This window comes from Sceloporus occidentalis, unplaced genomic scaffold, assembly GCF_023333645.1.
Source record: "Sceloporus occidentalis isolate IW3139 unplaced genomic scaffold, rSceOcc1.0.p SCAF_157, whole genome shotgun sequence".
Classification (NCBI taxonomy): Eukaryota; Metazoa; Chordata; class Lepidosauria; order Squamata; family Phrynosomatidae; genus Sceloporus; species Sceloporus occidentalis.
In genome coordinates, this window is record NW_028317137.1 from 2,201,123 (window position 1) to 2,212,566 (window position 11,444).

An 11,444-nucleotide genomic window follows, 5' to 3' on the forward strand; every position below is an offset into this window, starting at 1 on the left:
TCTGCCAGCAGATCGGCCCCCATCTGGTCTGCCCGTTTCTCCTGCTGTAAAGTCTCAAACCTTAATCAGTCGTTGGTCTCGTCTTAGATTCAGGAGCCGTATGTCTATCCCGTGCATGTTTAATACCCTTGCTGCATCAGCCCCTACCACATCTGCTGGCAGGCTGTTCCACCTATCTACTACCCTCTCAGTAAAGTTTTATGTGCATGGGGGGGGCTCTAAACAGGTAACGAAAAAAGAAAACAAAGTGGGAAAGAACCCGAGGTCCGTATTAGGCAACAATATCCAGAATCAGATTATTCCTCCAAGACCTTTAATCAGTTCATCAATCAGGGAGAGGTTGGACTCCGGCAGAAAGACAATTACAACAGGGTGTATGTATGCGCGTGCGGGTATGTGCGCGTGAGTGTGAGTGCGCGTGCGTGTAAGCTGTAACAGCTCAGTGTAATCTCTTATGAAGAGAGAGAGTATGAGTAAAGTATAGCCAGGTCTCCTAGCGGGGGGCGCTTTGGGCATCGGGCCATTTCCAGTTCTGCGGGGGCTCAGACGCGTCGCAGAGGCTCGGGTCGGTCACAGGCGCCCGTAAACGTTTATCTTCACCAAGGCGATGGACTCTGTAATTTGGTTCCTGCCTTTCTCGTAGACGACATAGATGTTTTCGTGGTCTTCCACGTGACCGGAGAGCGAGGTCATGGAGGAGTAGCCGCTGGGACCCGGCCAGATCTGGGTGTATTGCTGTTCCCACGAATCTCCGGAGGTAAAGCTCCAGCGCAGGGTGAGGTTGACGCCTGGAATGTTGGTGACAAAAGTGGACAAAGCGAGGTTAAGAGATGGAGAACGAGACGCAGATGAGACTGGAAAGGGTAGGACGGGGTGGAGAAGTGATGCGGGGAGAGAGGTCGGAGCGGAGTGCACACTCACGGTTCATCTTGTTCGCCGGGTTAGTGAAATACACCACTCCTTGCTTGTATAAAGCCCCGGCTGCCACGGCTGGATCCGGAAGCTCCTCGTCGAAGCGGACGTTTTCCAGCGGGAGAGAGTCGCAGCCGTCGGTGGAATTCACCACAATGCGGCAGCGGCAGTGATAGAAATACTGGTTCCGGGCGTTGATGATCACGGTGCCGTCCGGGAGCTCGTACGGCTGGGGGGATGGAAAGGATGAAAGAAAGGAAAGGATGAAAGAGGGGTCCTTCCCCGCGTTATCGCGTAATACCGCGGAGAGCAGGGGGGTCAAAGAACGCCGCACTCACTCGCTGCGTCCACCACTCCCAGCGCCTCCCACACTCGAGTGAACGCGCCCCGCTCCGTCTCACCTGACACTCGTCCGGACTGAAGTCCCCGCTCCTTTTGGGCTGATTAAACGGAAGCCCCTGTAAGCTGCCCCCCTTTTTCCAGCTGATTCCGTGGTCGTCGCTCAGCAGGCAGAAGATCCCGTCTTCGTCCAGAGACCCGTGTCCGCACACGATCAGACGCCCCTTCCTGGGGGGGAACCGCTTCTGAGAAAACAAAGACCCTGCGATCAACGCTTGGAGCCGACGAGACCCCCGAGGGGCAACGACACTGACAGTGGGCCTGCTGAGGTCTTCGTCTGTTAATTTAACCCTTTCCCTCGCAGGGGCATTTTTATTTTTAATTATTTAATTTACATTTTTATTTTATTATTATTATTTTAGTTTGGTTTTTTTGCAGACAATAGCACGTTTAGGAGGATTCTAAGTATTCTTTAAGTAACGTTTGCTTTGTGCGGCTATTTGTTTTATTCTGTTTGCTCTTCATTCACTCAACTGAAACCCTGAATAGTTCAGGTCATGGCGGCCTCTCCCATTCCGTCAACAACAGGAACGGGGAGGAAAAAGCCCTTTAAAGAGAACCCGCTCTCAAAAATAATACAAATAAATACAATGTAGCAGGTCCTCCATTTTTATTCTTTTACCGTCTCTCTCTCTCTCACCTGAATCCCGTATCCCGGCCCCGGAGCGAACACTCTGGTCCCCACCTCCCGGGACAGGTTTCTCGGGGCGCTCCAGGTTAGACCGTCGTCGGAGCTGTTGGTGATCATGAGGCTGGAGACGGAGCAGTAGTGGTAGTGGGCGCAGAGGGTGTACACCAGGAAGATGTTTCTTGTTTCATCGTCCACCACCACTGCCCCCAGGTTTAGGCCGTCGGAGGATGAGCCGTCATCGATGATGAAGGACGTTGGGCTCCAAGTGTAGCCTGCGGGCGAAAGTAAAGTGGGGATCAGGATGAGGACTCGGGGCATCACGCTTATCCACCAGTCATTCATACACATCGTCACAAATATTTCCTCGTCACCCACTTTAGTGAATAATCTCAAGGCAGATCGGCCCCTTTCGGCCCGTCTAGTCTCCCATTTCTCCGGGAAATGTCTATAGCCGTATGTCTATACCATGCATGTTTAAATCCATCACTGTATTACCTCCTACCACTTCTGCTGTGAGGCTGTTCCACTTATTTACCACCCTCTCAGCAAGGTAAAACATCCATAATCACATCTAAATTTCTATTGTGAGTTGTTGGCATTGCTCGGGTCTCCGTGTAACGCACATCTGCGGTCTTTTTCAGGAAATAACGCGTGATAACGATCCTTATCTTACTGGCAGATCGTAAAGAAACAGTAAAGCCTCAGGAGACGCTTCGATAAAAATCTTTCAGCTCGTTTGCTGCAACTCAGAGGGGTGTTAAAAAGAAAAAAAAAAGGCAGGAAATGCGCAAAACACACAAAAAAACACCAAAATAGGTCTGTAACAAAAAAACCCCATCCATCCACGACGGTGACATTCAAGATGCCTTTGAGGTTCCGACCGGTTTGTCTTCACGTTAATCCCACGCCGGCGGCTCGGACGGAAAGGTTTGTTTTACGGTGTCTGCAAAGTAACAATGCTTGTGGAGCGGAGAGCGTATCCCACCCAAAAATAACCGCCCGGCAAACCTGTGCGAGCAGCGTCTCTTGTACCGGCCAGGGGAAGCAGGAACCCAGCAGAGTCGCATGAATTTATCTTATGTCACATGACTCTGCTCCGTTCCTGCTTCCCCTGGGGGGACGAGAGAAGTTGTTCACACAGAGAGCGAGAGAGGGAAGCAGCAGCCGAAGTCTGCAAGCGAGATATCTGCAGTTCAGGAAAGGGGGGGGGTTATGAACAAGTATGCTTGATTGAGGGAATGAATCTGGGAATGAATGAGTGTATGAATGAGTGTCTGTGTGTGATAACATGGATGTGTACGTGTGTGGGGGGGTATGGCACAGGGAGGCTGCAGGTGATGTGCAGACCCCATACTGCTGGCAGCATCAATACACAAGGGGGGCAGCTAGCCAGGCTCTAGCATGCACTGGCTGCCTGGGCATGATAGGAGTGTTATTGCTGTTAGCAATTATATATATATATTCATTTTTGATACTGATTTTTTTCGGTTTAGGTCCAGAATTTCCATTTCGGTGCATTCCTAACTTATACCATTTTTTTTTTTTTAAATTAGTTTTATTAAATATTGCAGTTTTTTTTTTACCCCAGTTGTAGTTTGTGCCCCATAATATAATGTTTTCAGGCAGCTGCATATCAATTCTCGCTCTGTTATCTGAGCCCCGATCTACTAAACACCCCAACTCCTTATTATACTGCCTGTTGGGAACAATAGAGCGGCTCAGTCTTAATCACCCAGCCAGACACTCTGACTAATGAAAGTCTATGGGGGAACAGACTTCATTAGCATTGCCGTAAAGCATCGGCTCAGTGTGGTGTTTGAGGCAGGAAATTCACCCAAAATATCACATGACTGACAGCAACGGCCGCTCCAGGTCTGCAGATAAAGGGAGTTTATTGGGACAAAATTAGATATAATCAGGTTTTTGTCAACACTGCTATATAGTTATATTTACTATAAGCTGTGATGTTAACGGTTAATATTTATGTAGCACCATCCTATTATTATTTATTGTTTTATAGCACCATCAGATGCCGGAGCGTTGTACAAAAGTATTGTAATTATATAGAAACTGAGCAGTATTGTAGGTGCTGCCCAACTCTCACCCCCATCCTGCGACCTCCGGGTGGCGATGAATTTTGCCCCCAGATCAGAGGCAGAGTGCTTGCGAGCCTCAGAAAAGGCCAGGAGATGCCCGCGGGGGGTGTAGGTAATCAGAGGGATGCGGAACGTGTCAACCTCGCCAATTACTCGCCCGCTCACCCACAGCAACTGCTCCATGGTGACGACGGGCGAAACCTGCGGGCGGGAGAGACAAACAGCGTTACCCCTCAGGGGAGAAGGGGGCAATTATACCTTGGGCTAGTCGGATTGTAATATTTTGGCCCCCGACCCACAGCTTTCCCATAATTATAGCAATTCAACATTTAGCCACCAGGATGACAAAGGTAATTAGGGCTTTAGGAGGCATGTCCATGATGACTGGATCCAATATGGTCTGGTCACAGATGGTTGAATAGGGCACACTGACCCCCTGCCCGTTATATACATACATACCGCCAGACTCCCATACCTATTATATACATACATACCGCCAGACCCCCATACCTATTATATACATACATACCGCCAGACCCTCCCCCATCATATACATACCGCCAGACCCCCATACCTATTATATACATACATACCGCCAGACTCCCATACCTATTATAAACATACATACCGCCAGACCCCCATACCTATTATATATATACATACCGCTAGACCCCCATACCCATCATATACATACATACCGCCAGACCCTCCCCCATCATATACATACATACCGCCAGACCCCCATACCTATTATATACATACATACCGCCAGACCCCCATACCTATTATATACATACATACATACCGCTAGACCCCCATACCCATCATATACATACATACCGCCAGACCCCCATACCTATTATATACATACATACATACCGCCAGACTCCCTACCCATTATATATATACATACCGCCAGACCCCCATACCTATTATATACATACATACCGCCAGACTCCCTACCCATTATATACATACATCATGTACCCCAATATATACACACTGCCAGCTTGGACCCCCTCTATACCTGGTTAAAGGGCGCAGACCACCCAGCACTCAGCAGAGCAAACAGGGCCAGGGCAGGAAGCAGCCAGAAGGGGGTCTTCATCCTCCTCCCGGTAACGGGACGTGCAGGTCTCCTCTCTTCGCCCATCTCCGTTATGTCTGCCCCCGCAGAGCTGCTCGTTGCCCCTGTAAACATGTAGTTGCCCCTCCCTGGGTGAGCGCCTCCGTATGAGAGCTCATAGGATCTGCCCGGAGATGCCCCGCGGCTCGGTACCAACTCCCAACTCCTGTTCCCGCTTCCGGGTGCCTCTCCACGGTCACGTGACCAGCCTGACAGGTCAGCTGACAGCTCGCTCCGTGGATGGCTGTGATGGCCTCAAACAGAGCGCACCGCGGGCATCTATAACTCTCATTATCCTCAGCAAGGTCACCCTATGACAGCTGCCCCCCACCTGAAAGCTGCCCCTCTCTCCTCGCTTGTGCCCCCTCTCTCCTCACCTGTGCCCCTCTTCCCGGATAAATTAGATTGATGAGATACAATTAATAATTTTCTATGTGAATGCCATATTCAAAAGGCCCAAAAATAAGAGGATCTCCCCAATCTGACCTTTTCCCCCACCGCCTGCAAAAGCAGAACAGAAAGTCAGGACTGTCGCATAGAAACTGGACTGTTGGGAAGTATGCTTCACTTAACACTAGCAATCAGTAGGCACCCTACTGTCTACACTGCAAACACCCACCGAAATGCAGCAGCCCCCCATTAAAGCATCTGCCATGTGCCCTGGATTGCCCAAGACAGTCCCTAAATCGACGTTGCGGTCCTGCACCCCAGGCAGCCCTGGCCAGGGGCTCCGGGGCAGTAAGGGGGGCTTTTCCTGAATGAGCGGCCTTTATGTTATTAGGTGCCGGCAGTTGCCCGTCGGAGGCTTCTGTTTAACAGTTTCACTGCCAAGCGGCTGTCAGCGTCCTGCAGAATCCCCCGACGGCAGCGCTGAACGGGTTTGTGTCGATGATATCAGGGTAACGCCAGCCGGTTCCTTTTATCTCCCCGGCCATGCGTTTCTCTCCAGCTTTTGTCAGCTCCCCTAATGCCCCGTTGCCAACCATCCCCTGATTTAACCCTGCGATTGCCCACCACTGTTTTTAATTATTTTTAGGAGAATAGCACGATCATAAAAATACAAGGATAGCCAAGTGTGTACGTGAGAGCGCGTCAATGTATGTAAGCAATGCGGCCCCTGCTAAAGCGTTACCCGGTTCTGATGCACTAGATATATTGCGTAATTAACATGAATGATTTCACAATGCGTAACACGTGGGGCCGTCGCACTGTATTAACCTCTACCACTTCTGCTGGGAGGTTGTTCCATGTATCCACCCCAATTATCTGTAAACAAAAACTATATTCATTTCATCTCAGCCTCTGACCCTCTAGTGTTGGTTTCTGGCCTCTTGTTGTAACTTTTCTCCTCCTGTCCTTAAAATCCAATTCGGTATTTAGAGGTTTCGATCACATGATGCTAGAGAATATAGAAAGATGATAAAGATATATATAATAAAGGCGCCAAAAGGTGTTTCGCTGTCAAATGACCAACAGGGGCACGCAGGCAAAGACTTTTTCATATAATTATATAATTTATTATTTTATAGACACAGAAAAAAAAAATTAATGACATGTTTTGAAGAAGAATGATGTAAGAGAAAAAAAAGAATGACGTAAGAGAAAAAACGATGGTAGAAATGGTTAAGCGATAAAAAGTGGCACATAAACAAGACGGAGGACGTCCTGCGGGGGTCCCTTCAGAGCGGCAGAGTTCCGTTTCTTTTTGGCAGATCTCTTATGTCTCAGACAAACGGAGGAGAGTCCCAGAGGCGGTGGGAACACTGAGGAGGAGAAAAGAGGAACGATGAAGAAAGAAGGCAGAAAGAACGGGAATCCGAGACCCGAGAAATGGGGTAATTACACCCAATATCGTTCAAGTCTTCTCACCAATCAACAAGGCCTGCGCCTATGATGTCATGGATGTGATACTCCATGCCCAAGCGCAGCGACGGCGGGGGTTTGCGGGTCGAGAGATCCGTTAGGAGGACTTCTTTATAGCGAGATCTGCGGATCTGAGAAAGGAGGGCTTTCCGTCCTGCGCGGAATAGAAAGGAGGGAGCGTGGATAGGTGAATAGGAGGGATAAACGTGTTATGTATGCAGATGTCAGAGGGGGGGCTGCAGCCAGCGGAGACCCACGCGCCAGGCCGCGGAGAGGGAGTTCGTCTCTGCCTTCCTTACCTTTTATAAAGTGCGTGACGAATTTCCCTGCGCCGGGTAACGATAACCACCAGCTTCCAGCATCTCTGACCGTCAGGAGCCCGGCACGGACCAGCTGCCTGGGGACACAGAGCAGACAGCAGTGAATGGGGGGCTTCTACCGGAACTACAAACACTTCGGTGTCAAACAATCACTTTAGAGCTATCACCGTTATTCTACTATTAGAAAAAAACTGCATTTTCCATCATTTCGCCAAATCTCCTCCATGCCTTTTTTGGTAATTTAATACATTTACCTGATCTATAGTGATCATTCCTTCACCATGCTTCATTCTAGAACAGCAGCTCCCGTCCACTTTAAATCCCCCCTTTCCCTTCCGTCTTCAATCAATATTGTATTGTCTAGACCCGGTTACCGTCTCGGAACCCCTCGTTCATTAATTTTTGGACTTGCCAGCAATTCCCCTCCCCCACGTTCCAACAATTCGGGGGGAAAAGAACATGTTTTTTCCCCTCATTCCCTTACGTAATTTCTCTGTCGGAGAACCGGTGCTTCTGCATCACCTCCTCTCTCCCGTAGCTGATTTTGGAAGAGGAAAAGAGACCGGATTCCAGAAACTTATTGACGACGGGGGCCCTGGCGTTCCCATCACAACTCGCGAGAGCCGCTCTCCGCAAATCCTCTGCCATCACCACAAGGAATGTGTCCGGATCAAACCCCGGCTGGATGAGGCATAGCTCTCCGTTCTGCTGGAGGGAACTCTAGGAAATAAATGATCGAGTGAGAAGAGACGCAGCGAAGGGAGACGGATCGTTCCTCTAATCGGAGACACAATCTATGATCTAGAGAAGAAAAACTGTGGAAATGATGAAAAAGGGGGGGGGGGAATCATCCGGAGTCGATGTTTTGGGGTCTGGTTAGGAATGAATGGACGAGGGGGACAGGATAAAGGAACGTACGGGGGTATTGTAGGAAATTATTTATAGAGTGGAGTTGATAACCAATGATGCTGCAGGTTGGAAGGAATTTTCAGCAGATACTAACCACGAGTCTGTCCGCTTTCGTTCGGTCTTCTATCAGGCTGTACAGTTGATGTCTCAGGAATATCGGAGGAAGAGCGTCATTAAAAAGCTTCCGCGGGAAAAGAGCGCAGAGGTAAGAGACGGCCCCTCGGGCGTCCTCCGTGAAATCTGACGAAGAGGAGAAACATGAGAACCGAGAATCCAAGTATACGTCCTGGATCAGGATGAGAGACGGGGGACTGGCCACCCCCCCCACATATACGTCCTGGATCAGGATGAGAGACGGAGGACCGGCCACCCCCCCCCACATATACGTCCTGGATCAGGATGAGAGACGGGGGACTGGCCACCCCCCCCCACATATACGTCCTGGATCAGGATGAGAGACGGAGGACCGGCCACCCCCCCCACATATACGTTCTGGATCAGGATGAGAGACGGGGGACTGGCCACCCCCCCCACATATACGTCCTGGATCAGGATGAGAGACGGGGGACTGGCCACCCCCACACACACACATATACGTTCTGGATCAGGATCAGAGACAGGGTACCGCCCCCCCGCCTGGATGTAAATGTCTATCAATAAACGCTATGAACCAAAACGTTTAATTATAATAGAAAACACCCAAAGTGGCAGGTACCGGAAATAACAATGTAACGACTTCAAAGGGTTCTCTACTCTAAGGAGCGGCAGCTCGTACAGAGCGGAGAGGATCAGGGAGACGCGTTCAGCTCAACTCTCCCTGATCGGAACGAAGAATGAACTCTCCCTGCGGCTCACAGAAGAGAGATGGCGTCCGCTGCGCGTCTCACCGCTCAGCGTACCGGCCCCATCAGGGGTAAAGATGTCTACGCGGGGTGTAAAACAGCTCAGAACTAATAGGCATACCTGGGAGCTGCTGCGATCTGGCTACCTGGAGCCTTGACTGCCCACTGGTGTTAACAGGTGGTCCTGATGTTAGTGGGCGGGCGTTCCCCGCTGACATCGGGGGGGGCGGTCCCCGCTGACATCGGGGGGGGCGGTCCCCACTGACATCGGGGGGGGGGCGGTCCCCGCTGACATCGGGGGGGGGCGTTCCCCGCTGACATCGGGGGGGGGCGTTCCCCGCTGACATCGGGGGGGGGGCGTTCCCCGCTGACATCGGGGGGGGCGTTCCCCGCTGACATCGGGGGGGGCGTTCCCCGCTGACATCGGGGGGGGGCGTTCCCCGCTGACATCGGGGGGGGGGCGTTCCCCGCTGACATCGGGGGGGGCGTTCCCCGCTGGTATTGGGGGGGCGTTCCCCGCTGACATCGGGGGGGTGTTCCCCGCTGACATCAAGGGGGGGGTCCCCCAATTAAATTCAAACAATCCACAATTAAAGGGAAAATGGGCAGGGAGTGGGGCGTGTCTTGACCCAGAGAGTCCCCAGGTATGCTAATGGGACGTCAGCTTTTGTTTTCCTCGGCCCGTCCGGATCATCACCCGAGATCACCTGGATACGGAGAGGGATACGCGCTTGAATCCGCACGTCCTCTGCGTTCCTCTCGTGGTTTCTTTACGTTGAACGGGTCGCCTATCAGCTTCCGCTTACGTTCCATTGGGGAGCGGGGGAGGGGTTGACGGGAGAACCTGACAAGAAAGAAGGAAATAAAAGTTACGATACCTGGGAACTTTCTGAACGAGCCGACCCTGTATACCAAATCACACTTTAATAGCCCACCATAGAAACATGGAGTTCTAGTCTGCCCATTTTCCCTGATGTATGGGGTTTAAAACCCCCATGCTTGTTTAAACTCCCTTACTGTATTCGCCTCCACCACTGCTGCTGGGAAACTGTTCCATTTATCTACTACTTCCTTAGGGATCCTGTTGTAGTAACCAAATAAGGAACACTAATGGTCCTTAGAAGTCACCTGTGTTCAAGCAGGTTAATCGAAATTAAACTCACCATGCATTCCTTTGCCACGTCCAGCTGCACAAGACACTTCATCCGCTTCCGCCGGCTTCACTCTACATCCTTCAACCAGATCCACTGGGTGTACAAACATGGCGGACAGGATGCTGAGGGGGCGGGGTTACCCAGTACGTCAACCTTAGTGACCCAATTGGCGTACAAACATGGCTCACAGTCTCCTGAGGGGGCGGGGTTACCATGTACGTCAACCTTAGTGGCCCAATGGGTGTACAAAACATGGTCGCTTACCTGCTAAACAAACCGGAACACGCCTTTTATGGCAATGACAGAGGCAAATGAGACCAAAATAAACAGTGACACTAAATTTACCCGCATTAGGCAAGATGGATGATCCTCGGTAACCATAGAGAAGCAGCGCGCGCAGGACGTTCATTAAATGTACTTATTTCCGGCGGCTTGCTTAAGACGTTTCCGGCGACTTTATTAGACGTCATGGCGGAACCCGAGTGAAGAATTTTTGGAATATAAAGAGAATTTATTGAAGGGAAACATGGAATGTGATGCAGCCACGAAGAAAGAAAATGGAGGTGAGGGGGGTTGATATTAATTTAACAAAATTAACGATAAAAATAGCAAATTAATTTAATGTATAATGTAGGTTGTGTAGGATATTGGATTATATGTGGAGCAGCAACACAATGCAAAGTATACAAAATGTGCAGTTAACACAACATTAAATGGGGAGACCTCAGGTTGTGTTGTGCATTTGATTTATATGTTTGGAATTGTTTTATTTTGTGTTTTTTTAGCAAAATACTATTTTAATGCATACAAAGTACATAATTCTTGAGCATTTAGTATTCTCTGCAATGTATTTATTTTTATGGAGTGAAGTCTATTTGTAGGCGTGATTTTTAACTTTTTTTTTCTTTTTATCAGCCAGGCCACCCAAAAGATGCCGCGACTCGTCTTCCCCGCCCCCACGCCGCTCCGTGCATTCTTCATCATCATCATCATCACCCTCGTCGTCTCTCCGCACGAACCATTCATTATACCAGGGTCCTTTCCCCTTCTTTAGACTGCCGTCTGAAGTGGGACGTTTCTCCCTGGATGAAGAACGGCGTTACCATGGCGATGCCAGAAAACTGCGGTATTATAAGCCCCTGGCAGGTGTGAACGGCAAAGACGCCTCACCGGGGTGGGATTTGATGGATGG

At 50.1% G+C, this 11,444-nt stretch overlaps 2 protein-coding genes across 2 annotated transcripts; both read right to left on the reverse strand.

Moving 5' to 3' along the window:
* Positions 1–570: 570 nt before the first annotated feature.
* Positions 571–6,150, reverse strand: LOC149280431 (sialidase-1-like). Its single transcript, XM_089500671.1, has 6 exons — positions 5,990–6,150; positions 4,047–4,270; positions 1,952–2,214; positions 1,314–1,496; positions 922–1,141; positions 571–788 (listed from the first exon to the last, which is right to left on the reverse strand). Exons 1-6 carry the CDS (start codon positions 6,148–6,150, stop codon positions 571–573), a joined length of 1,269 nt encoding a protein of 422 aa, XP_089356797.1.
* A 731-nt stretch (positions 6,151–6,881) lies between these two features.
* Positions 6,882–9,911, reverse strand: LOC149280432 (winged helix repair factor 1-like). The gene is made up of 6 exons (XM_089500700.1): positions 9,806–9,911; positions 8,351–8,496; positions 7,832–8,067; positions 7,327–7,424; positions 7,034–7,181; positions 6,882–6,927 (listed from the first exon to the last, which is right to left on the reverse strand). Exons 1-6 carry the CDS (start codon positions 9,909–9,911, stop codon positions 6,882–6,884), a joined length of 780 nt encoding a protein of 259 aa, XP_089356826.1.
* Positions 9,912–11,444: the final 1,533 nt, after the last annotated feature.

What these genes read in the sequence shown, in the direction of transcription:
- LOC149280431 (XM_089500671.1), bottom strand. Translation starts at nt 6,150, where the DNA reads ATGGTTGGCAACGGGGCATTAGGGGAGCTGACAAAAGCTGGAGAGAAA. An exon ending in ACGCTGACAGCCGCTTGGCA is followed by an intron (nt 4,271 to 5,989) that starts GTGAAACTGTTA and finishes TTCTCCCCTGAG; the next exon opens with GGGTAACGCTGTTTGTCTCT. An exon ending in GGCCGGGATACGGGATTCAG is followed by an intron (nt 1,497 to 1,951) that starts GTGAGAGAGAGA and finishes TTGTTTTCTCAG; the next exon opens with AAGCGGTTCCCCCCCAGGAA.
- LOC149280432 (XM_089500700.1), bottom strand. Translation starts at nt 9,911, where the DNA reads ATGGAACGTAAGCGGAAGCTGATAGGCGACCCGTTCAACGTAAAGAAA. An exon ending in CGTCACGCACTTTATAAAAG is followed by an intron (nt 7,182 to 7,326) that starts GTAAGGAAGGCA and finishes TATTCCGCGCAG; the next exon opens with GACGGAAAGCCCTCCTTTCT. An exon ending in GGCGCAGGCCTTGTTGATTG is followed by an intron (nt 6,928 to 7,033) that starts GTGAGAAGACTT and finishes TCTCCTCCTCAG; the next exon opens with TGTTCCCACCGCCTCTGGGA.